Below are 19,911 nucleotides of genomic sequence, written 5' to 3' on the forward strand. Positions count from 1 at the left end.
CAAACAAAAAGACGCGTAAGTACAGTCTATAAGTAAAATAATTTAAATGAAACAAGTACGATGCTTGTAATGTTTTCACTTACAGATCTAACCAACCCTAAACTCCTCCCGATCCCGCTGTAACTGACAGTTGGAAGCAACCAAAAGGTGATTCATCCAATGCAAGCCCTTCATCTAATCACTCCTGTTGCGGTAATGTGTGCAATGCAGCAAGTGTCGCTATATGACGCAATGGTATGCACATTTCGATATTTATTGCAATACGTTCAATATAAAACACCGGGACGGAGCGCGGGCGCCCATCAGTTGTCAATGTCGGGCGGGTTTGCCACAGTGCCTGGACAGTGCTCGCAAAGTCTGAGTCATCAACGACACATCAACGATGGATAGAAGAAAATTTCATAGGAACAACTTTAAGGACGATCTGCTGCACTGGTGTGCGGCAAACAATTGGCCAAAAGAGGTGCAGAAGCGTTTGGAGAAGGGTGACAGTCCATACCGTGCGAACAAGGACGGCCTATCGCCAATGCACGCGGCCATAGCGCATGATGCGACACTGGCCGTGAAGATACTGCTCGAGTGCTACGCCTCCGATGTGGCGATCGTGAAAGAGCACATGCAGAAGAGGTTCATGTGGAAAGCGGAAAACAATTGCTGGAAAAAGCGGCCCATCCTGGTGGCCTGCACCGAGGAGGAGTGCAAGCAAGTGGCGCAGTTGGCCAGCTCCTGCCCCTCGGCTATCCCGTTCAATGTGCAAGTGTTTGTGTTACTTCGTTCGCCCACCGTGGACGACGTCAACCGGCTCGTCGCGCTGGACGTGTGCTCGGCGGAAAAGCGAACCGACGTAATGCGCTGCATCAATGCGCTTCTGCCCAACGGGGTCGTTTCGCTGGACAAGACAGATTTGCGGTCGGATTGTTTGACCTACCTGCAGACCGCCTGTCTGTACGATCGTGCCGGCATGGTGGCCCTGCTGGTTGCCCACGGCTCACAGCTGTCTGCTACGGGAGAGTACGAGAGCATTCCCCTGATGACTGCCATCCGTACGATGAAGATGTACATCGTTAAGCTGCTGCTCACGAAGTACATCAACCGGTACGATCCAACCGTGCAGGACAGCAGACAAAGAAATGCGTTTCACATCGCGGTAGAGCAGAGCAATCCGCAAATGGTGGATTACGTACTGAAGGCTTTGATTGCCTATCGTAGAGAGCAATTTGGTGAAACGGAATCGCAAGCATTCAATCGTATCTTTACCCACCGTTGTGAAGAATACAGCTACATAACCACGTGGACATTCGTAAGATCACATTCAAAAGAACAATGCAGCAAATATGTGGTACAGTATGGGCTGGACCTAGCGTACCAGAACGGTGAAAACGCGAATGTTGTAGAATTGTTAACGAGAAAGATAGCACTCGAGTACTGTTTCGAGGGAATCCGACGAAATGTGGACATTCTGAAGTTGGCAGCTTATGATGGGGATAACGTGCTCCATCATCTCTTCAAACACGATCATCTGGAGTTTTTGAAGGAGCTATACGAGCAGAATCCCTCTGTTAAACCCATCTTCGAAACCACAGCCGCGTTTCCAATCTTAGGCATCACACTGAGGCACAGAAAGGTGGAAATGCTAAGGTTTATCCTGGACCATCATAAAGACTACCTACGTTCCGAACCCGCCAAACTGCAGGAGTACGCTACCGGTCAGCCCTGGTTCGACAGGTCCGTGTACAGGGAGCCGTTTACATTGCTGGCAGCCGCATTCCCCGAGCAGCAGGATGTGATCAACCAAACCATTACGGAAGCAATCAAACGTCAGCAGACTAAATGTAAGTATTGAGTGGAAGTATCTTTAGCGTAATTGTCACTCACGCTCGATCACATTTGCAGCTTTCACCGACCGATTCTACGCACTTCAGAAATCGTTCGATGATGCTATGGCAGCGCTGAAAGCGGAAGGACTCCCACTGGAACACGTGGTGGACGAGCGAAACAGGAACATTCTTCACCAGGCAGTGGATTGGGATGAGCTAGAGCTGATCAAAAACCTGCTGGCCTGTGGCACTGACCTACACCAAAAGGATGACGAAGGCAATTGGCCAATATTTTCGGTTCGAAGTATGGACGCGTTTGAATTGCTGTACCCCAAAATGCGCATAGATCCAACGGTCACCAACGACCATGGGTACAATCTGCTGCATTTCGCCAGCAAGGTGGGAAGCTACTCTCGCCAAGCGATCCTCACGAAGCTGCTGGAGCTTGGGTTCGATATAAACCATCCGACGCACGACGGTAATGTACCACTGTCCCTAGCGAACTGCTGTTCGACGGTCAGCTACCTGCTCAAGCAAGGTGCCGACGTGGAGCTAGTGAACGGAAGCGCATTGGTGCAGACGTTGCACGGTAAGCAGCACTGCGCGGCTTGGGCTTTACTACCGAAAATTGCACACCTCAGCTGGTTCCCCGAGATTGCGCACGCTTTCCTGCCCTGGATGCTGGGCAATCAGAATCGTGACTTTTTCACCTGCAGCTGCGGTCGATATCTGGAACAGTATCCCGACATACGAAAAACGCTATTCGACAGTTTGTACAACCATTCCCGAACGGAAGCGGCCGAGTTCTTTCGGAAGGTGTGTCACCGGGCAATCAACGACGCGGCTCGTTGGTTTTTGGACTATGGGTACGAAATCGATTTCGACGTGCGCGACGAGTACGGCTGCACACCGCTGCTGGGTATGCTCGTGTACATGGAGGAACCCAATCTGGACGTGATAGAACGGTTGCTGCAGAAGGGCGTAACACTGAAAGCAAGGGATAACTGGGGGCGAAATCCGTTGATTGCAATTGCACACCGTTTTCGGAGCGCTCAATGGTACGGCCATTCGCTAAAGACCATCGAGCTGCTGCTTGATCATGGTGTGGAAATAAACGCACAGGATGATAGTGGAAACACTGCCCTGCATTACGCGTTTGAGGAAATGCAGCTCGAGCTGGCGGAGCTTTTAATGGCACGCGGTGCAGATAGGAAGCTCAAAAACAACGCACAGAAGCTGCCGTACCAGATGGTTCGCAAAAGTTTGCTACCTTTATACGCGTTCCTTGGTTAGGGAATAGAGAAGAGGACGCGTCGAAGAGCCGCAATGCACCAAAGATTCAAAACGTAAGCCCAGAAAGTACAAGTTCGAAAAGTATTCTAGAAATAGTAACAAGAATAAATATAGAACCTTGCTATCTATAGATGGGCAGGGAGGAGTAGAAGGAGATGGAGGAGCAACGCATATTGATGGTACATTTTATTGCCGGTTCGTTGATGTGTGAATGGAAAGAACGAACTCTTCCTCAACCCAGCTACCGTTGCTGTGCCGTGCAATAAGGATTTATCAGCGTGCCGGAAGCAACGTTGTCGAGAATGATGATGATGATGATGATGTTCAACAAACTCTACTGCTGCCCGTTTACGAGATCGCGTATCGCGTATGCTGGCGATCGTGTGCTGGCTGGCTGGCTGGCTGGCTGGCTTGCCCGGAGAACCGTTCTGGCTTGCCCACACGCTGGTGGGGCATTTACGTTTCAGAACGTTATCAGGCACTCGTTCTTCTGCTGTGGGTTGTTATCAGCCACGTTTCGTCAGGCTCGACCCGCTCTTCCTGTAGTTATCTCGCTTGCTTCCATGGAAATGTTATACGTACGGTCCAGTGCAGACGAAAAGAGAAACAAAATAACACACCGAGCATCGTGCAACCATGCATCGGTTCGTGCGCTTGTGAACGCAGCCAGCCTTTCGGATGCTGTACCAACCCCAGCGACCAAGTTAGTCGCTGACTGAACGCGAACAGCTTCACTCGGCAGGGCAGAGTCAACGGCAAGAAAAGCCACCAGAGCGTACGCACGGTGCTCCTCTGTGCTTAATGTAGCGTTGTAGTTTGGCCAGGTGTATTCGTCGGTTCTGCGTTTAAAGCGTTCTGTGCAATTGAATATTGTGATTTGTGCTTCCACTATCACGGGTGACAGTGTACTACCCAAAGGCAATCGAGCGCCAACGACGACACAGCTACAAAAGTGGCCACCGGGAGCGATGTTTAGATTTCATTCACCGTGCTCATTTACTCTGCTGTGTGCGATCGCACTAGGTAATGTGTTTCGATTTAAATAGGAATTAATTCGCACAAAATGAAATACAAATGTGTTTTCTTCCCTTTGGTTAAAAGGGAAGACAAAAATAAATCGAGTAAAATTGCTGAAATGCCTTCCACGTAAAACGCATTGCCTTCCCAGCTCTGTGAGATAGTGCCGTGGTCTGGGTTCGTTCCTTCAGCACCGTCGAACAGTTATATCGCTTATCAGTCTAACGGTCTAGTTTCCTGTTTCTGTTTGGGACCCCTCCCGTTTTCCCTCACGATCTTACAGTGGCCGTACTTATAAGGTCGACGCAGAGCTGCGATCTGGACCAAACGCAACAGGGATGCCGGATAGATAACGGTCAGTGCACTTGTGCGTTTGGCTGCAAATCGGAATTTCGCTACGCCACCAAGAAGGAGTGCCAGGATGCATTGAAGGTTCGTTCCCCTTCTTATGCACACTACAGTCAACAGAGAGAGAGAGAGAGAGAGAGAATGACAAAGAGATTGACCCTTTTCATATTTTCCCAGGGACGCTCCAGTGACATCTGCAACCGACAGCCATGCATGAACGGGGGTACGTGCACGCAAGTAACGACAATGCCACAGTACAAGTGTCGCTGCGAAGGAACCGGCTACTGGGGTAACCGATGTCACCGAAGTAAGTAAAGAGAGAGAGAGAGAGAGTGCATGTGCACATATGGTGCATATTATTGATGCGTGGGCTTATCGGCATCATTTTCTTCTGCTTTTTGCTTTCCAGTGTGCCCTAAACCCGACCAGCTGCCCCCGGGCACCAAGTTCCCTCACGAGTGTGTCGTTATTTAGATACTGGCTTTTGATTTCGTTCCTCCGTCACATAGTTAGATCCAATTACATCAGTATACGTATAAGTCGAATCTCTACCAGGAAAGGGGCGCGAAAGAGAGACGGATTTAGTACAATGAAAAGAGTAGCAAAGTGTTTGTTTATCACTAACCCTGCACGCCCGTTTCTACCAAACTTATAACCATACTGTACCCTTGTATGTGTCGCGCGGCACACTCTACACGCGGCATCATTTGTTACGACGAACCCATGACGATAATACGCATTGATAAGCCTTTGCTTACCCACATCTTATGGGCACCCCTTTCACACTACCTACAGCAGCCGCAAACAGATGAAATAGCACTGTAATGCACGAAGCGGTTAGGACGGACGGAGTGCCTATAAAGCAAATGTAATATCTGTACGTACTGGTGAATGATACAGAACACTGATCTAGAAACATTTGATAAAAACAACAACAACAAAGTCCCTCGCACCAAACACTACTCTAGCAAATACGACGAACAGTTTGAATCAAACTAGCTCTTAGACAATATTGTTTCACAATAAAGTTCTATTTTCAATAAATTTGTTGAATTGAAAAATTCGATGGTACACTAGTAGAAATAAGATGAAATTAATTAATAAGATTACAGCCAATTAAATAGGACGTTATTAATGAACTGTTGTTGTAGACGCTCTTCTTTTCTTTGGCACAACCACAACAACCGTTGTCGGCCAAGGCCTGCTTGTACCACTCCCCGCTCTAATGGAGGCTTGGTTTTCAGTGACTAATTGATCACACACACACAGCAGGATAGTCAAGTCCTACACAATATGGGGGCACGGTGCATTCGGTGCTTGAACCTATGACGACCATGTTATTATTAGGTCGTGCGATTTGACGACTATACCACCAGACTGGACTAACCAGCAACGCTTATATATCCTGAAAAACCACACTAAACACCTGAATGTCATCATACCATACCAGAAACGAAGAAAGAGAACGAAAGCCGAAACATTAGTTTGTTTTGTGTAATGCTTATTTGGTTGTTTTGTTTGTTTGTTTGTTGTTGTTTGCTTGCTTGGTTTATTGGTTACATCAGAGCTTTGCGTGTTTACTTCGTTCAGTTACAATGTTGTATTGATTTCATTTGTTTTTTGTTGTTTTATTTAAATTTTACGTTTTTTTTTTGTTTTGTTTTGTTTTTTTTTCTGTTATGTTTCATTTTTTTTTATTTTGTTCACCTGTAGAATTATAATCATGCTCATACATACTGGTTCTGAACTGTCCTTTCTTTACCCCTCTTTCGCTTTATTCCTTCCTATTATCGGGATCGGTCTTCCCCCTCTCGCTGTCTTCAGAAAAGCGCTCGGAAAGTTTACTTGTGTGTGTGTGTTGTGTATTTTGTGTTTTTCTTTTTCAACTTCAACTCGACCCAGAACAAAAATGTCATCCTTTGCAAGCAATTTCACTTGAAACAAAGAACCAGATAAAACTAGCTCGTTTACAACGTTCCAGGTTCATTAGTTCATCTAAACAAGAGGGTAGCATAGCTTGATAAGAATAAATTTTTCCACCTCCACATGCAGGGTTCACGTATGCTACTCCAGGACGCCGTCGTCGTTTATGTGCTGCCGTCATTCGTCCGCTGTGTCTGACAATTTGTGTTTCCGTTTTTTATCGCTTTGCACATCAACTATTCAACAATAGTTTTAAATCGGGCCATCCTGAGCTAAAGCAACTTACGCACTAAAACACGTTACGCGCGCGCCTGTTTGCGCCATTGCAATACACGGGCACAGACACAGTTTTCGCAAATGTTTTTTTGCATATGTTTGTTTGCAGTTTCTTTTTTTCTTTTGTAGCATGATTGCTTGCGCGACAATCAAAAAGGGAAAGAAAACCGTAAAAAACAACCGAATATAAATATCAGGCCATTGTTGCCCTATTATTATGCTGGCGGCGGTTGCAATGATTGCGTTTACTAAGCATTGTGTGTTACACGTTTACGTTCACTCCTGTAAACGTTCCTTCATTTGATCCCGAAATGTTAATAATTGTTGTATTATTTATCTCTTTTTCGTTCTATGTGTTCTATGTGTGTGAATGTGTCTGTTGTGTTATCTGTTCTTTTTTTAGCTTAAAGTTTTACTTTAAAGCCAACCTTCTTTTTTTCCTCTTGCCTGCAGTTATTGTATGATAGTAGTAGTTTTGCTTTTAATTATTCATTCATATTTGTTTGTTTCTTACTTTTGTTTCTGTTCTCATCTACATTACAAGCGTTATTATGTTCACTACCGCATGTTCCTTTCTATGCCTGTAATGTATCGTTGTTGCTGGCACCGGTTGTCAATTGCTTCTCGCACTGCCATCCATGTTACGAGACAAGATGGCTTCTCTATTCCGAATAACCTTTATTAACGTGTTGATGTATATTTGCTTTGCTTTGCTGATGGAGATTGTATATTTTTCCATGCTGCTGCTGCATATTCGTCCATCAATTATTGTTCTATAAAAGTAACTAAAACCTATACGAGAGTTCTTCCAAGCCAACAGAACTTCCTGTTGTGTGTACGTGTATGTGGCTGTATGTGTATACGTGAGTATGTTTGTTTTGTTTACATATTGTTATTTTGTTAGCATTACAGATTTTACTCGTTAGCAGTTCCTGCATTCTCGTATAGGGAATAGAATTGGTAGCAGTGGTCGAATTTAAAAACATAAGACAATTGTTTTACACAGCTTTTTTGTGTTTGTTATCTCAAACCATTCATTACAGTTGCATTATTTGTATTGCTGAGCAGTAGAAGCGTTCGTCATCAAGTGACACTAATATCACTATACATGTTCCATCGTTACTTCCTTTCCTTCGCTTCATGATTTTGTGTTTATGTGTGTTCTCTCATTTGCCGTCCACTAATTGCTAACGAATTCTACCTATGCCATCATTCGTATGTCTTGCTTTTGCATTGTTTTAGTATCAATTTGTTGCACAGACTAGATCATGTTTTATAAGAGGAAATATGCGTTGGGATACGTGTTTCTTTCAATAGCCTTTCCATTCTTTATGTTCTTCTTAACTTCACAAATGGTTTCGCTTTTCATACTTTTTTTGTTTTTGCTCAGTTACACATAGTTGTTTTTTTTCGTTACGTAGCTCTTATATTGAAAACATAACCTGACTTAACGTATAGATACAGAGTTCATAAAAGCCAATTTCAAAATAATCATAATCAAGTATAAAATAGTACGATTCGTTTCATTTTCATTGATGTTCTCTTTCTTTTACCAGCTTCTCAGGAAGTTGCATCATACAAACATCGTCTTCTTGTTTTTTTAGAGTTATGCATTTCCGCTTTTCTACGCCCAACATATTGGCAATGAATGGAAAATAGTCAATCTACAGCGAGGTTTTGCAGGAAAACACAAACATCGGTGCTCAAATTGAAAAGCAGATGTTTGTCGTTCTCCGATCTTATCGCTGTTTCATATATTTCCATCGACTTACAATATATTCTTCGATAAGAAAGAAGAAAGAGATGATTCCCATGTAAATTGTACCGTTTTTGAGACAAGTTTACCTCATATGCCAAAGAGCATGTCGTATGATGGAAGATAAAGGGAACATTTGGTTTGGTGTGGTACAAAGAGTAACAGGGAGGAAACGAATGAATACAGTTAGAAAGTGATGAATTAGATTCATACTTAGTTCCTACGCATCTTACAGATTCTAAATGTAATGTGTTTGTAGTATTGTAGGATCGAACTGATTCATACTGGTTTTGTTTCGTTGCAAAACCACATCTTTTAGCTTAATGTGTTCTTTTCGTTCGTGATGTATTCTATAGCTGAAAGTCAAAGCATTACATATTTCATGCCGTTTTCCGAGAGTCATTTTTCAAATGTTGACGTTGCAATAAAAAGATAAAACATATTTTTCTTCGATTTTAGTTCAGTTAACTTAAAGCACATTTTATAAACCGTAGCGATACTATTCGTTTAGCATGAAATCAAAACAAAAAAGAAGTTTTCATAATTGTGCACCACACCGTTTGTGATCGGTTAGAATTATATTTACTTTTTAATAATTTTGTATACAATCCCAACAAAAAAAAAAAAAAAAAACACAAAAAAACTATTCAAGGCCCAAATAAAAAAAAACATGACACTAGAATTCTTTAGTTTGAATTAGTTAATTGTATCGTTTGAAAATAAAACAAAACTATTCGATTTACGCAACGTCCACACAATTTTACACCTCGGTATGCATTCAATATAATGAAATGTTTCGACTAGCGCAAGAATTGCGAACATCGATTGCGAATATTCTGACGAAATCATCACATCAGAAATGAAGAACCGGTACTTTTTACCATAATTCTAAATAATAGCTAATCAATTGTCTACCGACAATAAGGATAATGTAAATATACGTTAAATCTTCGGGCACATTTGTTTCCAGATAAGGTATCCTGTTGTTTGTTTATGAATGTTAAAATTAGTCTTCGATGTAAATTAGGCTGTAACTAAGGTTTCAAACACTTTTCGTGTTTCTTTTTTTTAAATGAAGATAGTTTTTTTTTAATTCACACATCCTGTTTGGCAGTGCGAAATGATCAACGCAACAATAAGCGTAGTATTTTGCTTCGTTTCGCAAGCAGTAACCAGAAAACAAAGTTTTGGTTTCATCACATGTGTTGTTTATGTTCCATTGATGATACTTTTTGCATTGTATTTATTATTGTTTCGTATGCCTCCTGCAACGCGTTACTTTTTACAGCAAATTATTTTAAACGTTCAATTGATTAACTAAAATGGATAGGCATACACAACTATTTTGTTTTTTTTTTTTGTTTTTCAAAGAAACCGAAATACAAACATGAAACTGAGTAAAAATGAAGAGTAATTGGTATAATTTTATTACAATCTGCTAATTTCGTTTTCGTTACTTATTATTCATTTGCTGGATATATACCTGCGACATAATTGAAGAAAAAATAAAAATAAACCAATAAGAACGAAATAATAAAATAATGGCCTCTCAGCTTTCGTAAACAATTTTAAGAAAGAAACATAGGAAATGAACATTTTACATACCAACTAAACGAGGAGTTCTGGCAGATGCATGGAAGCCTTTCGTACCGTCCGGCCCTTTCGGTGCACGAATGACAGTTAGACGTGGTCCACTATCGTCTACGGAGTTTAGCTTGATGCGGGAAATCAGTCGTTCGGGCCGCGGTCCATTCGCATCGTTTATTTTAACAACGTTGCATGCAGAGGTTTTACCATTCCGCTGTTCAATAGAAAATGACAAGGATACGGATTAATAATGATGTCACCAACCCGTTCAGCATGACATTTCATATCAACATCCAAATTATTTTCAAACACAATGTAAAAACATCATTTTCATTTTGTATAAACAGTGGTACGCATACTATACACTTGCCTGATTAGTAACGATGGAAAACTCCACCGTATCTCCGAGATAGAGATTTACGTTGCCTTGCACATCGGACATGTGGAAAAACAACTTTTTCCCTTCGTCCACTTCGAAATCCAAAAATCCGAACTGTCCCTTAATTGAATCTACCTTGGCTTGCTTTTTGGTACGAACGGGAGCAATCTGGAACGGAAAAACAAGAATTACGGAAAATCATATAGAAGCTACGAGTTATGAACAGTATAAACAAACAGTACATACCTCCATTGCACGATTTAGCTCGTCGATCTTGAATGTTACTACATCATCCTTCTGCAGCAGATCGCGATGATTCTTTAGACTGGTAATACCAAACTCGTGGGTCGACAATGTATCGCCGTGCTCGTTCTTCACCTGCACCAAACCACTGTATTCGACCTGTTCCGGATTGATGCAGCGCAACGGACGCAGAACGGATCCATTGAAGCTAGAGGGTAAAACTTTCGGTTGCTGAATCGTTCCTTTCGGTAGCACTTTAACGTTCTCTGCCGGAATGCAGTTACCCGCATTGATGGCATTACGGGTAGAGAGCGTATATTCTACTTCATGTCCCAACTCCAATGTATTGCTATTGCCGACAAAGTTGCTGAAGTGGAAAAATACTTCCTGGTCGTGCTCGACCGTTTCAATGAAACCGAAATTTTCCTGCAAAATAAATTCGTAGATTATCGTTGGAAATAATAGTATATCGGACGCACTTGTCGTACCTTCAAGACCGCAATGAATCCATGGTGAATTTTGCCTGGCTTAATATTGCCATTGGTATAGTTAGACTTCAATACCGAATTACCATTCGCTCTAGACCCATTGCTAAGGCCAGACGTAGGCGATTGTGACGATTGAACCGTTCCAACCGTTAGCTGCGTATCGACAGCAATGGGAGATTGCTGCAATTGCTGCTGCATGGGTTGTTGATGCAATAGTTGCGGCTGTTGCAGAGCTTGATGCGTGTTAGAAGTGATCTCCACAATGTTCGTTGCGATCAATTCTTTGTTACGTTTTACCTACATTAACCAAGATCAAGAACATTATTCGGTTGAAACATGGAAATTATTCCGCTAAACGCCAAACTGATCCCGCGAAACCTCCTCGATGGACTTTCTGTTCACGTCATCGATTGATGGGATGATTGGCGTTTAAGCGCATTAAGAGAACTAAACCAGCCTTTACTTTACCTGACAAATATTGAATCTGACTTTATCACCCACACGCGGTGGCTTATCACAATCTTTCAAGAAATACATTATAGTCTTTTTGTTTGGACCTTGGCCGTATGTTATGACGCCGCCCTCGGTGCGTTCCTGTGATTTGATAGGACTTTTAGGCGCCTCGCGGGATACGACGCCTTCAACGTTGCTCTCGATCAGAGTTTCAAACTTAACCGTACCAATGGGCAAATGTTTGATACGGATAGCGCTTTGGCGGTTGTTAGCAAAGCTCGATCCAGGATCTTGAATGACGGTAAATTCAACCTCGTCATCGACGCAAATTTCACGACTCTGAAAAAAAAAAACGGAAGGAATGAATTAATCAGTTGCAAAAGATGAAAATTAAGATTAGCACCAGTCTAAGAGCAGTAACGTCTATCCTAAAATCCGTTACACTTACCGTATCTAGCACTTCAGTAAAATGGAAAAATAGACGAACGCTTCGCTCGACGCAGCGCAGAAAGCCAAAGCCTTCCTTTAACGATGCGACAACGCCTTGCTCACGCTTTTCACCGCTCACTTGGAATGTTTCGTCGAGCAGGGAAATGGATGTGGCCCGTTGCAACTGATCGCGGCGATCGGTCGCCAGCAAAAACTGTACCCAGTCTCCGTGACGCAGCGTGTAGTCTCCTTTCTGATCCTTGTCTCCGAATGGCACTTCTACCTCCGAGTGGTCGGCTGCACGGTAGCGAATGCGCCCCGGCAGCGGATCGTTTGTCTGCTGACGTGCCGGATTATTGCGATCAAGTGGCTTCAGCACCTGTCCCTTGTAGATGGTCGTATCGACATCCTCGAAGATTACCGATCCCGGTGGCAAACGAGCAATATTGCATGCCACTTCTTTCCCCTGATACACACAGAAGAAGAAAATATTTCGTCCATTATTGCACTCATTTCCGGTATGAGTAAAGGGATTAGTGAATACTTACATTTCTGGTTTGGATAATAAATTCAACATCGTCGCCAGGACGAAGTTCGATAGTGTTATCCGCTTCCGAGAAATGGAAAAAGATCTCTTTCACCACATCGGCCCGCTCGATAAAGCCGAATGTGTCTTTCATAGAGCAGACGACACCGCGATACTTTACCGGGTGTGCCGGGTTTTCCAGCCGGATGTGACAAGCACCGAGGTTACCTCTGTAAAATTCCAACAGAATCACAATACAATGCAATGATCTACTGCTGTACCTATATGGAAGGATATGCTGCAGAAGTGTCGCTTACCTTTGATTCGTAGCTATTTGAAAGCTGACCTTGTCACCCGAACGTAGCGAAACGTTTCCTTCGACATCATCTTTGGTATACGGTAGGAAGAAGCATTCGCCCCGGTTCTCATAGCTAATGCGCCCGGTCGTAGTGTCGCTCGAGGTGGAAGAGCTCGTATTGCTTCCCGAAGGGGCGGAGTCGCACTTCAGCTCGGTCGTAACGGTGCCGGTAACGCGCTCCTCGGACAGTACTACCTCCGGGGCGATCTTCGTCACCTGGCTAGCGATCGGTTTCCCGGTACGTCTGTCGTACGTCATTTCAAACTCCACTGGATCGCCAATCTTCAGATGCTCGATATTGCCACCGAACTGCGAGAAGTGGAAGAAGAGTCGAGCCTGTCGCTCACAGCACTGGATAAACCCGTACGAATGCTGTAAATAAATGGAAGGTGACAGACACATTTGTAACATCATCAAATGAATCTTGGTCGCTCATTCTGCTTTACATGTCCTCCGATTGCGAACGTACCAGCAATTTTTCAATGATGCCAGTCTCGCGCGTTCCCTGGCTAGCGTCGACACCATTCGTGTTCTGGCCGGACGAGTACGAATTGTTCGCACTGTTCATGTTGTTCGGAACGCTCATCATGGCGTTAGCATTGAACACTCCGATAGTGCCCGTCGTGCCGGTATTGCCCATCACGCTCATGGCATCGCCACCACCGAAAACACCTTGATTCGGAGCTGCCATCGTAGTCGCTTCAATGCTAAACGTACCGATCGGTGGGAAAACATTCGATGGGTTTATAGATTGCCGGGGAGCAGACGGTTGGTTCGTTTGGCCGCTGTAGAACACATCGCTGCGCTGGCCGTACGCAACATAATCCATAAATGAAGCTATAAATAAACGGTAAATGCAAAAAACATTACATTAAATGATTGTAACATTCATTTTTGATTCGGTCAAACTGGTCACTGATCGTTAATTGCCATCACCGATTTTCAAATACTCCATAATCTACGGCGTAAACTAGAAGTTCTAAATTTTGATCATCCCTGTTCCCACGGCCCTATTTTCTCGTAGAGCATATGTACTAGAATGGTGTATGTTTTTGTATGTTACTATGATCGCTTTCAAAAACAATACGAACAGCCCCGTTCCTAATGAACAGGTAAAACACAAAATCACTTTGAAGGTTTAGCGTTTGGATTTGCATTATGGTATGAATAATTAAGATAAAGAATTTAGCTCGTACAGTACAAAGTTTAAAAAATCCAACACGAGAGCAATTAAATAATGAAGCGCAACTTATTATAATTTCAACCATATAAACCCATTTTGTTATAGCATAATCATTTCGCTAACGCCCATCCAAGCAACACTTACCATCGGCAGAACGAAAAGGTTTCGTTTGGCTTCCCATGGTGATGATGATCGTTGACACACGAAAAGAAGGTTCTTGGCTTTTGTTTGCTTGTTTTGTTTGTTGAGACAAATCAACCAATCAGACAAAAAAAAAACGATAGACTCGCCGTCAAAGTGACACGTTCAACGAGTAGTAATGCGTTCCGTTCCTTCCGATAAACAGCAAATGTGATCACGTTACGGGTTTAGAAGCCTCACAGATTGCAAATTTGACACTTTCTTCTGGATGGAAAACTTAAAAGAACCACACACACTTCGCCGTCGCTACGGACTGCGTTGGTGTCCGGAGGATCGACTCTTCTTCCACTTCACCGTTCACGAACCGGGTTGCAATGGTGGACTAATTGTAATGCGTTTTAGTATATTGGTTTAACCCAAATCTTGCCTGTATTGTTTTCTACGCCTCACCCGAAAAAGGTCTATTAATTTCACCGTTCTCGCCTTTGGTTCGATTCCGTTGATACAATTTTCCGACTGCTGGTTAATCTCTTTCTATCTCACGCACACGCACGCACCGCTCACACTTCACTAATCCCACAAGCGATTTTTCTCACGATCCGTTTTTATCGTGCGTGTTTGGGAAGTTTGCATGCAGCTCTTTTCGTCCTGAATTTGTTACTAATGTTTGTATATCGCCACTTTTACTTGTTTCAAGTGTGTTCTACTGTTTCTAACACTCCGCTACTATCTTACACGCTAGCGCTTTGTTGTGTTGTTGTTTTTTTGTTACTTTTATTTTTAGTAGTATGCAATTGTTTCGCTTGTTTATCGCTTAGTTTGGTTTCCGTTATATTCACAAATCAGCCTTATCAGATATTCGTGTATGTATGTGTGTGTGTGTTTTTTTTTGTATGTGGCGCGCTATGTTTATGCTGCAACGACAAGCGCTGTAGTTGATTTCTACCCCGATTGTTGTGTGTTTTACGTTTCCGAACACTTTACAAGTTTGTTTTGCTGTGGTATTTATTACTTTTTGTTTTAGCAAATGCGATTGTATCACCACGGGATGGGGTTTAAAAAACAAGTGTCACAGTATTAGGAAAAATTGAAGTGTTCTTCAATATGAGAAGAAAGAACAATCACTATTTCGGGACTGGAAGATACCAGCTCTCCGTCAATCCGTCGTGTTTGATGAAACAATATTGTGAAGCGTAAAATTGTGTAATCTTCGTAATGGGTCCAAGATCTTACGCGAGCATTTGAGCGCTTTGCTGCTAACGGAATCTGTTCCTTGGAATTTGAAACAGTTTTTATTCTTTTGCAAATTTCACAGAGCCAAATCACACTTCAATTACGACGACCGTTTGTTTTACGGAGCTTTATTCACTATTTTGTTCGGCGGATTTTTTGAACTGCTATAACACAAACACTTTACGCTTTTGGAGTAATTCAGCGAATGTACATGATATATCGGAGATTCAGCATACAACCGGACTGGATAGATTGAAATAATGTTCGTTGCCGCAATACGGGAACGCACGAACAAAATACCGCGACGGATGAACGGGGGAACGGTTTATCATACGAAGTTGCTGAATGTTTCGCTTACTTTTGTCCTATGTGGCTTCTCAAATGCATACAGCAGAACCGCGGATAATGCTGCCCACACCTGCACGTGTGTACGTATGAATAGAACACACTTGTGCCGTAGCTGCTGGCGATGATTTTCATCCAAATGCGTTGAGTTTTTATTTACTAGTTTAGACGAACTCGCTCAGGAACGAATTTGCAGGCGTATTCTTTGTTTCAATGTCTCGCTATAACGCAGCACCGTAGCATTACGCCACAAAAGTGTGTGTTTGTTTTCTTGTATTGTTTTTTTTTTTGTTTTGCTTTACGTTCTCGTTTGTCTTGTGTTTTGGTTACGGTAAGCCTAACTTAGTTTCACTTTAATAAACATATGCTTATTTTGTTATATTTTTTAAATTTTATCACAGAATGGTTTTATTTGTATGTTTTTCTCTATCACTCCCTCGCTTGACTTATTTTTTTGTGTTTCTCACCGTGTTTTCTCTTCGCTTCGCTGCAAATTGTTTTACGACAGTCTTGTTTTTTTTTTTTTTTAATTATTCAAGCTACCATTTCCGACGAATGGCCAGTGTTCATGGTTTGCGTACACTAATCACTTTTACTATCAGCGAATTTACACCCCAAACACACACGCACACACGCAAACTATACACGAATCGCACCTTATCAGTCCGGTGTTATTTTACGTCCACAGTACAACACACCACTGTGCGCACTATAGTGTTTCACCTCACACACACAAACACACACTACCAACACTTAACCATCCGTTGTTGCGGAGACGGAAAGCCGTTTACCGGGTTGCTTTTCAAAGCGCCGTCAGATCAACGAAAGCGGTACACGATATTCCAGCTTAACAACAGCTCTGGGGCGGTATTAGGGTACCCAAAGATGAGGAAGTATACTTTATGTGCGTGTTTGCTGTTTCTCACTAGACACTGGGATAGAGTAATAAAACGGTTGTCCTGCCCAGCTCTTGTGTAAACGTATGTAGGCAAAGCGAAAAATATTGCTGTATGTTGTTGTTTGTTAAGGGTTTCCCAATCGTCTATCGATGCACTTTGGAATCCTCGGCACGGTGTATTCTAGACCAAACGGGGTTTACGCGTGTTGTTGGTTGCTTTCGTTACTCCACCATTTATTTTGCGATGGCCAGACCAGTGTCAGTGGAGTCGATTATCGTTACCGGGTAGAACTTGTGGCTTCCTATTTTATCCCACACTATTATGCGTGTGATTCGATGAAGTGTGCCAGCAATATGACTGTATTGTGGTGATAGTTTGTACTTCTATTTTTGACGATTTGGTTTTAGTAGTTCGCAGTTTCCGATCGGCAGCACAGATACTCTTTCTGGACAAATCTTCTTGAATGTTTTGCTATTTCTATTGGGAGCACCACTAACACGTGAGCGATAAGCGCTGTACACACGATGCAGAATCGGTGTTGTTTGCTTACGATCAAAACGGGAACCAGCTAAAAGGATGTTGCGAATGCAAAACGGTCGCGATCTTGACTTGGCTACTCACTTTGCACATAAAAATCGAAACGAAAAAAGGGAAATCAAAACTGAACTGAAACACTAATCACTTCTCGGTGTTTAGTCACAAAAGTTCTATCGTTCTATAGTTTAATCAGTGAACCAACTAGTTTCGTATAAACACTACACCACACACCATGCACGATGGGTTTCACTTCCTATTATGTTATTGTTGCTGCTGCTGCTGCTGCTGTTACTGTTTTGTTGACTTTTTCCACCTTTTTGCTCTTCTTTCGACGGTCCTTGTGTTGCGTGGTACAAAATCGCTTAAAACGTAATTGCGAATTGATTTTTGGTGTTACTACTAGTGTCGGATTACTCCCATACACTTCCAGACGTACGTACTGTGTGTTTTGGTCGTCAGGCAAATGTCCGCTGCTGCTGCTGCTGGCTACGATTATGATGAATATTAATGTATTTTATATCTGACTGCTATGGCTGAGCTGATGTCGTTTGTTCCTCGTTTCTGTTTCAGTATATTGATATTATTGTTATATGACTGCTGCTGATCTTTTGTTCCACCCTTCCTTGATCTTGAGAGGCGTCGCGCAAACAAACTGTGCGTTCTTTATACGGGACACGGGGGGATGGTTCCGGTACTCGATGATGGCAAATTATACAGTTTGTTGTTTTGTCCTCTCTTTCTCTCTCTCTCTTAACTGTTTTCGTTACCCCGTGCGCCTGCTTCGCTTGCTTGCGTGCGGAACCGTAAATGTCGTAAATGCGTGCTAAGTTGTCCTTTGTGTGTTTGAATCTGTACGGAATTTTGTGGCCGACTATTGCTGATGAATGCTGCTATTATTATACACTCACATTTACCTCAAACGAACGCGTGTGCAAAACTTTTCGCAACACTCACTCTTGCTGCAGATCCTTCCTGATCCTCCGGGATGTTAGGCATAAATTGCTGACCGTTTTACTGCTTACTTCTACCGCTGCTCCGTAGCATTAACTACTATTTCTTCGTTTCCTAGTGTTTCGTCCTTCTGCTGGGAGTAGCAGTTCTGGTGCGATTTTTTTTTTCTTCTGCTCCGTCCAGTAGCTTGATTTGACGAATTTGAAAAAAAGATGAAAACTGGAGATCACAATTTTTTACGGTTCATAAGGCTTTATGCTAGTGTGTTTTTACGCTCGTTTCTGTCTGTTACGCTTAGCACGGTTCGGGTTCGCTGGTGTGCCTTACGCCCTGTTTTTCTTCCCTTATTTTAGCGTTCCTGCACAGTCCATGCGGATTGAAACATTTGCTTGCGACTACTCGCGCATCATTTTCATCGATGCACCGATGCCGTTGGTTGCATTAGCGGATGCAAATGCCTCCTGCAAGGGTTTTGCTAAGCATCGATTTTTCGATTTTTTTCTCGGTAATAGTTCTTGGTTTCCTTTTACTTTCCCTTCCTTTTTTTTGGTAAAAATGGTTGAGTATTTTTCCAGTGATAGTTTTTTTTTGTTGTCTTTAATGAAACAATATTGTTGGGATTTTGTTTGATTTTTGCAGCTGTTTTGTTGGTTTTGGAGTTGTTGGTAGATGTAGATTCGATTATACTGCTCTTTAGTCTAAAATAGCGGTTTAGTTACACAAGCTGTGAAAGAGAAGACCACAACAAGACCTGTTAGAACAATGAAGAAGTATCGCAATCGGAAGATTTGTCATGTGCAGACAGTTTCTAGACTACTGGTGTTGGTGTGGTGGTGGTGTGGCGGAGACAGGTAGCAAAGTGGTTGCAAAAGTAGCTCCGTTCCGATGTGCGTGTGAAAGCTTTGACGGCTCCAATTTCTCCATTTTTTACTTCTCACTCAAGCCGTTTCACTCTACCATGCACCCCCGATGTTCTAGCTCTCTTTCGCACATTCATCTAATTTTTTCGGTATTCGCTAACACAAGCAAGGAATGGGTTTCACTTTTTCAATCAATGATACCAGCTTCGGATCGAGCGAAACGGGAAATCTAACTATCTTAAATTGTTCAGCAAGTTTTCCACTTTCTTTGGGTAGTATTTTTAGCCAGAATAAAACAATTTTGCATAGCAAATATTGATGAAGAAAAATCTTACCACGACCAAGCACACACTAACGACACAGTCAGCCATGTCATTTTTGTTCTTGGTTTAGCGGCCGGTAGATGGCACTAGCGTAACAAGATGCAGCAAATGGGTTGGATCATGATTTGTCTGCGTGTTTTGTGTCGAATGTTTCATCATTTAATTCTTCCTTAAATCAGTCTTTAATTGTTCCATAATATATAGAACTGCAAAAATATTGGTCCGAAAATAAAAAATCGCAACAATTACGAGATTAAAAAATTACAAAGTTTTTCTCAACGCCATATTGGATAGTTTGTCATTTCTGACCAATCGGCCCGAATAATCGGGTTTAACGGTTGGCACCCGCAGGTCCAAAAACCGGTTTTTGCGAGCTCGCCAACGCTCCGGTGCGATCGGTGCGATTTTCCCTCGCTGGAGATGCTTTTTGAAAGAAATTGTGACGGTTTTTGTCGTTTGGAGCGAGGGTTTTTGAGGCTCGTCAAAAAGCTCGCTTTGCCCTGTGGGTTATTATTTCAAAATAATAGCGCGCAAATGCGTACGCTT

At 42.7% G+C, this 19,911-nt stretch overlaps 3 protein-coding genes across 3 annotated transcripts; 2 read left to right on the forward strand and 1 right to left on the reverse strand.

Annotated features, from left to right (window-relative positions):
- Positions 1-119: 119 nt before the first annotated feature.
- On the forward strand, positions 120-3,281 carry LOC120951999 (uncharacterized). The gene is made up of 2 exons (XM_040371046.2): positions 120-1,832; positions 1,894-3,281. Exons 1-2 carry the CDS (start codon positions 383-385, stop codon positions 3,108-3,110), a joined length of 2,667 nt encoding a protein of 888 aa, XP_040226980.2. The 5' UTR covers positions 120-382; the 3' UTR covers positions 3,111-3,281.
- A 107-nt stretch (positions 3,282-3,388) lies between these two features.
- Positions 3,389-5,519, forward strand: LOC120952000 (neurogenic locus notch homolog protein 1-like). The gene is made up of 4 exons (XM_040371047.2): positions 3,389-4,133; positions 4,411-4,559; positions 4,653-4,782; positions 4,885-5,519. Exons 1-4 carry the CDS (start codon positions 4,079-4,081, stop codon positions 4,947-4,949), a joined length of 399 nt encoding a protein of 132 aa, XP_040226981.1. The 5' UTR covers positions 3,389-4,078; the 3' UTR covers positions 4,950-5,519.
- A 436-nt stretch (positions 5,520-5,955) lies between these two features.
- On the reverse strand, positions 5,956-19,455 carry LOC120951998 (cold shock domain-containing protein E1). The gene is made up of 12 exons (XM_040371043.2): positions 19,378-19,455; positions 14,221-18,906; positions 13,363-13,730; positions 12,853-13,265; positions 12,558-12,765; positions 12,029-12,475; positions 11,596-11,919; positions 11,128-11,424; positions 10,643-11,065; positions 10,388-10,564; positions 10,036-10,231; positions 5,956-9,913 (listed from the first exon to the last, which is right to left on the reverse strand). Exons 2-12 carry the CDS (start codon positions 14,255-14,257, stop codon positions 9,891-9,893), a joined length of 2,913 nt encoding a protein of 970 aa, XP_040226977.1. The 5' UTR covers positions 14,258-18,906; positions 19,378-19,455; the 3' UTR covers positions 5,956-9,890.
- Positions 19,456-19,911: the final 456 nt, after the last annotated feature.

Source organism: Anopheles coluzzii, chromosome 2, assembly GCF_943734685.1.
Source record: "Anopheles coluzzii chromosome 2, AcolN3, whole genome shotgun sequence".
Classification (NCBI taxonomy): domain Eukaryota; kingdom Metazoa; phylum Arthropoda; class Insecta; order Diptera; family Culicidae; genus Anopheles; species Anopheles coluzzii.

Coding starts and splice junctions, on each gene's coding strand:
- LOC120951998 (XM_040371043.2), bottom strand. CDS start 14,257: ATGGGAAGCCAAACGAAACCTTTTCGTTCTGCCGATG. Junction 10,565..10,642: donor AGCTAAATCGTGCAATGGAG/GTATGTACTGTT, acceptor TTTCCGTTCCAG/ATTGCTCCCGTTCGTACCAA. Junction 10,232..10,387: donor TTTCCATCGTTACTAATCAG/GCAAGTGTATAG, acceptor TCTATTGAACAG/CGGAATGGTAAAACCTCTGC.
- LOC120952000 (XM_040371047.2), top strand. CDS start 4,079: ATGTTTAGATTTCATTCACCGTGCTCATTTACTCTGCTGTGTGCGATC. Junction 4,560..4,652: donor AGTGCCAGGATGCATTGAAG/GTTCGTTCCCCT, acceptor ATATTTTCCCAG/GGACGCTCCAGTGACATCTG. Junction 4,783..4,884: donor GGGTAACCGATGTCACCGAA/GTAAGTAAAGAG, acceptor TTTGCTTTCCAG/TGTGCCCTAAACCCGACCAG.
- LOC120951999 (XM_040371046.2), top strand. CDS start 383: ATGGATAGAAGAAAATTTCATAGGAACAACTTTAAGGACGATCTGCTG. Junction 1,833..1,893: donor CAAACGTCAGCAGACTAAAT/GTAAGTATTGAG, acceptor TCACATTTGCAG/CTTTCACCGACCGATTCTAC.